This window comes from Haliotis rubra, unplaced genomic scaffold, assembly GCF_003918875.1.
Source record: "Haliotis rubra isolate DU_JTF1 unplaced genomic scaffold, ASM391887v1 Scf1591, whole genome shotgun sequence".
Lineage (NCBI taxonomy): Eukaryota > Metazoa > Mollusca > Gastropoda > Lepetellida > Haliotidae > Haliotis > Haliotis rubra.
Window position 1 is genome coordinate 134625 of NW_025765549.1, and position 12188 is coordinate 146812.

The 12188-nt window shown below is 45.6% G+C and overlaps 1 protein-coding gene across 1 annotated transcript in view; it reads left to right on the forward strand.

Moving 5' to 3' along the window:
- The window catches only part of LOC124271271 (dynein axonemal heavy chain 8-like), a 75939-nt gene extending 67234 nt beyond the window's left edge, over positions 1-8705 (forward strand). The window contains 8 exon segments of the mRNA XM_046706374.1: positions 3268-3431; positions 3855-3957; positions 4224-4328; positions 6051-6212; positions 6997-7221; positions 7904-8076; positions 8488-8647; positions 8649-8705. Coding sequence (XP_046562330.1) covers positions 3268-3431; positions 3855-3957; positions 4224-4328; positions 6051-6212; positions 6997-7221; positions 7904-8076; positions 8488-8647; positions 8649-8705 — 1149 coding nt within the window.
- Positions 8706-12188: the final 3483 nt, after the last annotated feature.

The window sequence follows — 12188 nt, forward strand, 5'->3', positions numbered from 1 at the left end:
CTGTCGGCATCCCGACTCTGGTCCGAAGTCAAGCCCACCTTCACATCAACGTGTTGGAACTGAGAGCTGTGCGGTTGGTATTCGAGCGCTTCAGAGAGCATGTCCGCGGGCCAGGTAGTCCGCCTTCAGTTGGACAACCAGACGGCCATGTCGCATACATCCTGAAGCAGGGAGGCACGGTGTCCCCAGCGCCTCCGGGAGGCGGGACTTTCTCCTCTGGTGCGATCAGTGCGACTGTCAGGTACTCCCTGTTTATCTCCCCGGGCTGGAGAACGGCGCAGCAGATGCGCTTCTCTCTCGCCGGATCCTGGCCCCGCGACGAAAGTGGGATGCTCGACAGGCAGATTTTCAGAGTAATCTCCCAGTTGTACGGGTCGCTCCAGGTGGATCTGTTTGCGCCCGGGCGGGACGATCAGACACCCGTGTTCTGCTCTCGGATACCGACCCAGGGCGCTGGCTGCCGACGCCTTCCTGCTGGATTGACGGGCAAAGTGCTCATGCTCCCGCCGCTACCACTCATTCCCCGCGGTCCTTTCACAGCTGTCCACCCAGCCAGCTCGGCTACTTGTGCTACTGGCACCGCTTTGGCCGCCACAGAGCTGGTTTCCGTAATTCTCAGGTTTCTGGCTCAGCCTCCTGTTCTATTACCTTTACTTAATCGACATTCTCACTCAGAACGGAGAGCCCCACCCAAATCCACGGATTCAGTGGGTGGCTTGGCCTCTGTCAGGTCTAACCTCGAGGCACGCGGAATTCCTGCAGCAGTTGCAGACACAATTCTGGCTTCGAGGCGGATTCGGACAAACGCTCAGTACGAGGATAGGTGGTCCCGCTTATGCGCCGCTGGTGTTCAGATAGGGCATTGCAGATCCCTTTTCGCGGATTTAGTCCGAAAGTATTGGAGTTTTTGCAAGCTCGCTTGGAAGAAGGCCTGGCGGCTTCGACCATTCGTGGCTACTCCACCGCTATTTCCACTTTTCACACCCCTGTCGATGGTGCTCTTCTGGGCAGCAGCACCTCTCGCATAGCTTTGCTGGCGCTGAACGGATTCGACCGGCGCCAGGCTTAACCAGTCCACCTTGGGATTTGTCAATTGTGCTAGATTGGCTGTCCGTCCAACTTTCTCACACCTATCGGCTATTTCCATTCAGTTGTTAACTTGAAAGCTGTTTTTCTGGTGGCGGTAACATCTGGACGTAGGGTCGGCGATTTACATGCTATGTCGTCCGACCCGGGCGCTGACTGTGTTTCACACGGATCGTGTCAGTATTCGGCCTCCCAGATACTTTACCGACCGGAAGGTCGACATCACGCTTCCATGTGACAGCTCCTATCGAACTTCCTACTCTTACCCAGCCTTCCACATCGGGACCACTCCTACGCAGCACTCACCCGCTGGATGTCCGTGAAGACGCCAAAGTCTATATCAAACTAACGCAGGGAACTGTGCACGGGTACCCAGCTGTTCTGTTGTTACGGTGGCGGAAGGCTGGTGTGCCAGCGCAGCAAGCAGACTTTGTCTCGCTGGCTAGTTTCGTATTTGTGCCGCTTATCAGGCTAAGGGCAAGCCTCCCCTGAGGGGTTGAAGGCTCACTCGGTCAGGGCAGTAGCCGCATCAAAAGCTTTTGCATCGGCACTCCCCATTGAAGAGATCTGCTCTGCCGCTATTTGGAGCCGCCAAGCACGCTTATACGGCATTATCAGCTCGACACGCATTCCCGTAATCGCGGCGAAGCTTTGGTCGCATTGTTCTCTCCAGTGGACAGTGTCCTGCCACCCTGACCGAAAGTGAGTCTTGGTTTATTGGTCTGTTTTGACGCTACTGTACAATATTTGTATTATTGACATGTCTGCTACTGTGAGCTCACTCAGAGAACATGTACCCCCTTCGATTCTCTTAGGAGTTATTTGTCGATTGTGAGCGGTATTGCATTCCCCCCTACGGTGCTCACTAATAGACACTTCGTGGGTGGGGCTTTATTGACATTCACACTATGTGCGTTGTCTCACTATGCTAAATGGAGGTCGCCTTTGAGTACACTTCCTCCCTGTCAGTTCCCTCCCAGCATGCCTCTCGCGGAAGCTTAAACTGGGACAAGTGACAGGTGAGTGTTATGCATGCCTGTTCAATTTTTTTCCATGATACCGATCGCTATATTTGTGTGTGCTTGGACAGAATTCCTCCTCCCTGGCCTCCGGGTCTTTGGGAGTCTGTGTTTATGCATAATATGTACCCCAAGGACGATCTCTCTGAAAAAGAATTAACCAAACCTGAAGAGGTTTTCAATTCTTTGAAGAGAGTCGCCCTGGGTAGGGCCTCCCGCCTCCCCCGCAATTCTGTTCACTGATATATTCAGCAGAAGGAATGATGATACGGGTCTAGGAGCCTACCCAGTTGGTGCGCATGCTAAGGGAGGTAACTCCGTGAGGTAGGGACCGATATAATAAATAAAAGAGTTTATTTATTGTTCAATCTTTTATTCAAAAACATTGATACAACTGTCACAGGACATTTTTCAGCCGGAAAATGCATAATATGTACCCCAAGGACGACTCTCTTCAAAGAATTGAAAACCTCTTCAGGTTTATCCAAATCTTTCAGACTTTTCCTGAAGTTAAAAATTGACATTTCTCACGACAATAAAGGGCCTTATTTTCTTCTTCCTCCCCTTGTGAGGCTCTAAATTAGTCAGATTTCAGTGTTTGTATGTGGTATACAGATATTGTAACCTGTTTTCTTGGCTTTACATCAGATCATTTTTAAAACCTCTTAAACTTGATATAGTGTTCTAACTGTTCTTACAGTGAGGTACAACATGTCATATGTCTACTTATGTTGAACAGAATTAGAGTTAGAAGACTACATATGAATGTATACAGTATTCCAAATATTGTGCTCTTGGCAGGCAATGTTAGAAGTAGATTGTTATTTGATCAAATTAGACAGTGAAATACAAGTTACATTTAACAAAACCAAAACATCAGCTATTACTATTCGGTTTATATCCTGAACTGGGAAGATTTTTCAACTTAGGGAATATTTGCTGACTTTTGCAAAAGACCTGGGGCTGAATATTGGCCACTGTGCAGATTTAGATATATTCCTACTATAACTCAAGTGGAGAAGACAGTGTTACAGAAACTTTTTAGACACATCTGGCATTAGGATAATCATGATTTGATCAACTTTTTTAAAAAAGAAGCATCATTTTTAGGTTGTTTCATTTATGCGTTTCCATCCAGTAGATTTTATCCTTTCTGTTGTAGGAAGCCAAGAGGTTCCAGAATATAGACAAGTCATGGGGCAAGATCATGCAGCGTGCACATGAGGTCACCAATGTTGTCCAGTGCTGTGTTGGGGATGAAACCATGGGACAACTCCTACCTCATCTGCTGGAGCAGCTAGAGCTGTGTCAGAAATCTCTCACAGGGTAAACAAAACATACAGTAGAAAACTAGTGTTGGCATGAACAGCTGATCATGACACACAGTAGGGTTTGAGCACAGATTGTATACTTAAGCTGCAAGGTTTGAAATTACTGGCAAACTTGGAATTACTAGTGTAACCTTGTAGCTACTCCTGCTCAAATGTCACAAAGAGACTTCTATGATTTGATGACTTTGTTGATTGCATGTCATTAAATGCTGAAATTCCTAGACATTGTTCATCAGTCACTGATTTTCCAAGTCCAGATTGATTCTTTAGACTGCCATCATATAGCTGGAATGTTGTTAAGTGTGGCATTAGATAACCAGTAAACGAACAAATGTGTAGAGAAAACTGCTGTGTTTTGAGCTAAAACAATGTACTTCTGACACATTGTGTTTAGACCACCTATAATATTTTTGTACAGGTACTTGGAGAAAAAGAGACTGGTGTTTCCCAGGTTCTTCTTCATCTCAGATCCCTCTTTGCTGGAAATACTTGGACAAGCAAGTGATTCTCACACAATTCAGGTACACTGATTTTTCTCCTCAACATATAGTATGTTGTGTTCCATGTTGGTATGTTTTATTACTCATCAGAAATAATCTTTTGAAAACATTATAAACAAATATTGTTGGAAAACTCTTGACAATTGCTTTCTACAACCAGTTTAAGCCCAGTGAGAGGTAAATCATATGTTTTTATGCAATGTTTGGTATGACTTTCTAATTGTTAATGTTATCATGAATAAGATATATATGCATATGTTGTAAATATCTACTTGTTTGGGTTTCAGTCTCACCTGCTAGGGGTGTTTGAGAATGTCAATGAAGTGGAGTTCCATGAAAAGGACTATGACAGAATCCTGGCCGTTATTTCCAAAGAAGGGGAAAAAATCATAGTATGTTTCTAAAGGATTAGGTGAGGTGTTTAAAAAAATAACACATGCCAGGCATAACTATTATAAATCAGTGGTATGCTTCGGTGTTGACATAACATTGATTATTTATTGGGATTTTGGAGTTAGGATGATGCTGAAATGTTGAATTTATACCAGAATCACAGGATACAATAATCTTTATGTTATTATAAGTCACAGTTTCGACCAATATAATTAGCGTACACCCAGAGACGTAGTCGGTTCAGCCCTCAGTAAAGTGCCATCTCTCTCACAACCATTACCACTGCCACACTATGTCATATAATCACTTCATAATCTCATAGCATCTCTATACATGCACAACATTGAATGTAACAAATGCAAGGATGTGATACCTCTAGCATCAAAAGAAACTGGAAGTAGCAGTGTGGGGAATGAAAAGGGAGATAACTATGTAATTGCATGATGTGCAGGCCACTATTTAATACAGCAAGAAATATACCTTATTGTGGCATGACAGACAAGTGACATCACATTAAGCATTATGCCCTGTGTACCGTATATTACCGTCTATAACCTGACCCCATAGATAAGCCGACCCCCAAACTTGACCCTTAAAATCAGTGTCAAAATAGTATGTTTCGTACCGTACATAAGCCGACCCCCCGCGATGGGGTCCTAATTGTGGCAAACACAGACCACAGACAACTGGCGGTTACCAATAATTATAACTTTGGTCCACATCATTAAAAAAATTCACAATCATGTTGCGTCTACTCACGCATCAAATGAAGTGTAGTTGACAGGAAATGGATAATATATTTTGTTTCGCATACATATTGTAGTTAGACGATAACATGTCAACAAACTGGCTTGCTTATTACCGTCTTGTTTTCCATGGACTGCTAGTTTACAGTAACATCGGTAAAAATGTTTGATTTTAAATGGCTTGCTTTTTTACCCCATTCCATGTCCGTACAACTTACCTAGTTCATGAGGGTCCGTATAACTGTTGTGTTGATTATATATTTTACATTTATAGTGCAAAAACTAATTAGAATTACACAATGCTAGGATATATTTCTTTGGGTTAAAAAATAGTATTCTGTATTATATTTTACTGATGACTGGGCCAGTATTCATCCTGTTATATTATTGTGCATGTTTGAACTTGATCGCCAGGAAACATGTGCACAGCTGAGTGCTATTTCCGGCTCAAATACACGCGGTAAACTTATTCTTAATTAATTTATAGAGCAAAAACTGTAATTAAAATTACACAATGGTAGGATATATTCCTGTGGGTTAAATAATAGTATTCTGTATTATATTTTACTGATGACTGTGCCAGAATTCATCCCGATTGTACGATAAATGTCATAATGACTAATATGTAATAATATGCTGAAATAATGAAAACATACAGGTTAATATGTATTTTATTCATCATTCACACCATAAACGCTGTAATCGTGGCAAACATACTGGCAGATGTACCGGTAACCTGTAACATCATCCTGGCAGGGCACTGGCGAGCTAAAAAGTATTTCCCGTGAAATTGTATCTCATAGATAAGACGACCCCCTTCTACAGACATATTTTTTTGGTCCTCAAAATTCGGCTTATAGACGGTAATCTAATTGGATCAGGTCAGGCTAGTTAACTTGCTTGCACATGACATTGTATCCAAAATGCACATACTGATGCTCACGACTACAACCACTGGGTTTCAATTACTTTCAGCTTGAAAAAAAAGTGATAGCCCAGGGAAATGTTGAGATATGGCTAGGAGATTTGCTGAGGGAACAGATGAAATCACTTCATGGTGTTATCAGAGATGCTTTCAGGACCATTAACGCTCCGGAATTTGAACTTCTTGGATTCCTTAACTCAGTCCCAGCTCAGGTAACAAATCATCAGTCTTGATTGAGACTCAAAACTATTAGTTTGATGAAAAGGTAAGATTAGTTTGAGTTTTCATGCATCACACTGTGTGTTGTATCCACCTTGATAACAAACTGTCGGATATAGCAACCTGATTTTCTTTTCGACATTATATTTCAGTTTAAATTGGTATAGCAAACTGTGGTTACAATGAACAATGTATCTGTGTCTGTTGTCTACATTTTAGTAATTACTTTCATTGTATCAGTAAAGTGTATTAATGTATTTGAAATGATTCAACATGGACAACTGGTCCCCAGCAATCTTATAACGAAACATCTTAGACGATCATGTAGTTAAACATGTGAGTGAGTGTGTTTAGTTTTACGCCGCACTCAGCAATATTCCAGCTATATGGCGGCAGTCTGTAAATAATCGAGTCTGGACCAGACAATCCAGTGATCAACAGCATGAGCATCGATCTGCGCAATTGGGAACCGATGACATATGTCAACCAAGTCAGAGAGCCTGACCACCCGATCCCGTTAGTCTCCTCTTATGACAAGCATGTGTTACTGAAGATCAATATTCTAACCCGGACCTTCACAGGTCTAGTTAAACATGTAGACTTTGGTGTATTCTTGTCATTGTGTTTCAGCATTGTATATTTTTTCTCATAACATCAATCACTGGTTTGTCTTGTCCAGACTTCCTAGTCAGGCTGCCATTACATATATATGTAAATTCTGCTGAATGCAGTGTTACTCAACAAACATAAGACATGACTGCTGTTTCCTTGCTGTAGGTGGGCTTATTGGGTATCCAAATGTTGTGGACCAGGGATGCAGAGGATGCTCTGAGAGTGGCCAGATCAGACAAGAAGATTATGCCAACCACCAATCAGAAGTTCCTTGACCTCCTGAATAAACTCATTGAGCAGACAACTCATGACTTGACCAAGGTGGAGAGAATCAAGTACGAGACTCTTGTTACCATCCATGTGCATCAACGAGACATCTTTGATGATCTGGTTAGTAACCTGCCTTACAGTTGTAAATTCTCACTTCAGAATTAATACAAGTCTGTCAGTCCCTGGATTGCTTGGTGAAGATTTGTCACAGGTCTGCTGTTTAAAACATTTCCGAAACAGAAAAACCAAGTTTTATGGATAGTCAACTTCTTTATTGCAATGAGTGTGACGTTTCAGTGTAGGTACTAACACCGTTATCAAGCAAGTGATAATGCCTCTCAAAGAAGTTATCCGCTGTCTACATGGAGACATGGCAATTAAGTCCATCATCACTTGCTTGATAGCGGTGTTAGTACCTACACCGAAACGACTCATTGAAATAAAGAAGTTGACTATCCATAGAACTTGGTTTTCCTTCATCTATACAACTTCTAAAATGCCTCTCAAAGAAGAATTTCGAAACAATATGAAAGGGAACACCAAATTTGTAGTTGCCATGGCATTTAACACATACATAGTATCCAAAACAGTCTCTATAATGAGCCTTTATTAATTCCATTTGGCTATACTAATTTAAGTTCATTTTCAACACAGATTTACGAAAACCTCTGAGTGGTTCTCTTACAGAGAATATAACAACTTTGACACTGATTGTCTAATTAGAAAGTTTGCCTGACACAAAACCCCTGATACCTATGTGATACTCTGTGCCCTTTTAACTAAGAGGATATTGTATTTGTAGGTGAAACTTCATATCAAGACTCCTTCTGATTTTGAGTGGTTGAAACAAGCAAGATTCTACTTCAAGGAGGAGACTGACCAGTGTATTGTACAGATCACTGATGTAGACAACATCTACCAAAACGAGTTCCTTGGTTGTACTGATAGACTGGTCATTACCCCTCTAACTGACAGGTAACAACATATCTCTCAAATTGTACTGTTTAGTGAAAATTTCCGAGGACTTATCTAGGATTCCAAGCAGAAGTGCCCATGACAAACTGCAAGTCTTCATTGTTATCTTTTTTTAATTTCAAAAGTTCTTTAAGATTGATTTCAAAGCAACCACTAAAATAAGCATTAAAGTCTGTTTTCACTTTATCAGTCCATTTGTCATTGTCATGAAATGCAAGCCAGCCCACAGAGATGAAATGTGTTGGAGTAATATGTTTAAATAATGAAAGAAACATTTAATTTGACATTGACTTGTGGCACTGTGACATTCAAAACAGCCTCATGATGAAAGTAAGATGACAAATTGATCCAGATTATATTGTGATAGGAAATAATGATGAGGGTGTTGATACTGCTCTTTTGGTACTGCAGGTGTTACATCACACTAGCCCAAGCTCTGGGGATGTCTATGGGAGGTGTCTCTGCAGGGTCACCTGCTGGAACTGGCAAGACAGAGACAACTAAAGACATGGGCAAGGCTCTCGGCAAATATGTCGTTGTGTTTAACTGTTCTGATCAGATGGACTTCAGAGGGACTTGGACGTATCTACAAAGGTTTGAATATAATACAAATAGACCCTGAGGCATGACAAAGTTCCATGTTAGGGTACAGTACAACCAGAAATTATTGAGAATTTAAAGATTGTAATTTTTTATATATTTTTCACTCATTACTCACATTATTAAATGTGAATATTAGCAGAACATAACTCCAGATTCAAAGACAGGTGAACAGTTAGTATTTTGTCAAGTCACCATGGGCAGCCATGCAGGCTTCAATCTTGCAGGGCATACTACTGATCAAAGAAGTTAGAAAGTCGTGGTCCATGCTGTCCCAATATCAGACCACCTCTTCTTTCATTTCAGCAATATTTGTCAGATTTTTCTTATTGACACTTTCCTTCATAAGTGCCCAAACATTTTCTATTGATTTAGGTCAGGGCTATAGCTTGGCCAATCTAATAATGTAATATTTTGGGTCCGAAACCATCCCGTGAATGCTTTGAACGATGTTTTGGGTCGTTGTCCTGCTGGAAAATCCAAAATATTTCCATAGAACACGTGAGCAGATGGAAGTAAATGTCCCCTCAAGAACATCTGTGTACCGATCACTGTTCATATTCCCTTCAAATACACAGAGGGGCGTTGCCCCAAACACAGATATGCCACCCCACACATTAGTTCTTTTTCAGAGAGATCTTCCTTGGGGTACATATTATGCATTTTCCGGCTGAAAAATGTCCTGTGACAGTTGTATCAATGTTTTTTGAATAAAAAGATTGAACAATAAATAAACTCTTTTATTTATTATACGGCCCCTACCTCACGGAGTTACCTCCCATTGTGCATGCGTACCAACTGGGTAGGCTCCTAGACCCGTATCATCATTCCTTCTGCTGTCACTGCCATGAACAGTCGTTAGAGAATTCATGAGCCGTACAGTGCTGAACTTTCTTCAAAAGAAAACGACTATGTCTGAGACACCACCTGTATGTATGGTCTTTATTTGCCTATGAAAAGGAAAGCAACAGCAAAGCTTTACAGTTGGTTGTTTCATAATTGTGACTTTGTATTATATTATATTACGCTGAACTTTCCCCGCGGGTTTACGACGTGTTGCTCTGCCATGGCGGAAGTTTAGCGTGCCATGTGGTCGTAATATTGCGTATTGAACCAACTATTACTTCCTCCGTGGTAGCCTTCACGTATTTTCAATGTTTTCTACGTGTATATATGCTGCTGGTCCGCCGTTAGCTACATGCTTGCGGTTTGCTTTCAGGCCTTTTTCATCCTGTTCGGTCTGTGGACAGAGTATTCCACGGGCCACGACAGGCATGACCAGCAAGGCCGCTTGTCTAGAAAAGACTGGCTATGATGCGGACACATGTACCATATGTCTTGGGTTTTCCCCCGGCCCAAAAAGCGGAGGGCGCGGACACGCTTATTTTACAAAGAGATGCGTGAGGCGGGTGGGGAACTGACGCAGGTCCCCCGCCTAAGACTAAGAAACAGTCACGTAAGGGAAAAATCCCAAGCCAAACCCTCTCCCGCTAGTACTGGTGGTTTTGATATGACACTAATGGACAAATTGTTTCAGCAGCATATGGTCTCTGTGAAGTCCCTCGTTCGTGGAGTCATGCTGGAGGTCTCCGCCAGGAGTTCCTCGCCACTCCGGACGGGGCGGAGAGTCAGGGGTGGGATCGCCGGCTCGCTCGATCCCTCAGCCTTGAGGCATCTGTAGACCCGCTGCCTCTGGCTTTCGGGTCCAGATGCCTCGCTGCCCCGAGGGGAGGTGCTCCCAGTCCCTCTCGGGGAGCTGGCGAGGGACCGCTGAGTATTCCTGGTGTTCCCGTCCCTGGGCGCCCTCCCCGCCCCATGAGAGCCGAGGCACCAGTTCTGCCTGGTGTGCCTCCAGCGCCTCGACCGGGTCCGTTGCACGCTTCCAGGCGCCACGCGGGAGCGCTTCTGTCTGCTCTTCCCTCTGTGCTTCCTAGAAGGCCAGCCGCCCACCGGTCGGGTTAGGGTCCTCTTCGGAGGAGACTCCAGCCTCTGACTCCGGCTCGGCGCCGAGTCAATGGAGCTTGGGGAGGTAGAGGAGCATGACGAGGTTTCCGCTTTGCTCGCCTCTGGCGGGAGGTCCGCAAAGAATTGCCGAGGGCCTACCCCTGCCGCGGGTGCCTGTTGGCCGCCGGACTCGGCTGGAGTTCCGCTTTGCCAGGCGAGGCGCTTGCCCTCGGCAGCCCTCGCAGACGCAGCCCTCGATTCTGCCTTCGCTGGTTCAGGACGTGGGTCGAGCCCTCTCGTCTGGTACCCGCGGTTCGGTTCGACTTGCCGGGATTCTTAGTACGGAGGTACCAACTTGGGGAGGACTCCCTGTTCGTTGTTCCCATCGCTGACGAGCGCGCGGTTCACTTCGGCCGCCTCTGGGGAGGCTCAGCTTCCTCCGAGCAGCCCGCTGCTCGGCAAGGGCGCCTCACTCCACCGCTTGCCCTCGCTGGCGCCTCTGCAGCACACGCACCGACCTTACGAGGAGGTCTACCGGAACGCTATGCAGCAGGTCAGGGTGGTGGGTCCACGCAGGCCTACCTCTCCCTCGATTCAGAGGTCGGGCCCTGGAGGCGTGTGAGGAGGGCATGCTGGGCGACGCCACGCATGTCGTGGCTGTTCGGCCAGCTCGGAAGTTCAGGGCACACCTCGCTGGCCGACTCTTTGAGGTCTGCTGGCGCTGACGGTGATGTGCGCAGTCATGGGGATGCGCTAGGCTGTGGCTGTCGACGCCTTCGGGTACTTCGGCAGCGACGCAGCAGACCTTGCTGGCCCTCCCTTCCGCTCTGGGAGCGACCCTTCCAGGGGCCCAGCAGGTCATACGGGAGGCTGCTGCTGCAGCTACCTCCTTCAAGGACTCTAAGGCCTTGTTGGATCACCCAAGGGTGGGTCTCGCCTCGCCTCCTGCTCCACCTTCCTCCGCTGAGTGCGCAGCCTTACACCTCGAGCCTGGCCGGGCTGGCTTCGGGCCGCTGGTAGGTGGTAGGTGGAGGAGCAGGTCTGCCAAGGGTAGGGGCGAGAGCAGTCCTCGACTAGCTCCCAGCCTTTCAAGGGCGCTGGAGGTCTGCCCCACCTCCGCTAACTTCGCATCAGGCTGCCGCCAAGCCGCAGGTCACACTCCAGTCAGCTCCGCTTACCGGGACAACGCGACGCCTCCTTCTACCCTATATCCTAGTGGGGAGTCACTTTTCTCTATTCCTGCCAGAATGGGGAGAAGGCTACCAACAATGCTTTGGTGTTGGGCTACGGTCCGCATCGCTATTTACCACTGTGGGAAGCGTAGGTCCTCTCGACTTCACCGGGCATAATGCCGCGACCCGCGCCGCTATGTCAGGCAAGGGCGGACATATTGGCGCCGAATTTACGGTTCAACGGGAGTGGAACAGCGGGGATTTACTCTATCGCATATCCTCGTCCCCGAAGAAAGACGGCGGGTTCCTCGGCCTCGACTCTCAACCTCAAGGTTGAATCGCGATGCTGCAAGCGTCATCCTTCAAGATGGAGACACCGCGCCGGTGATCTCATCT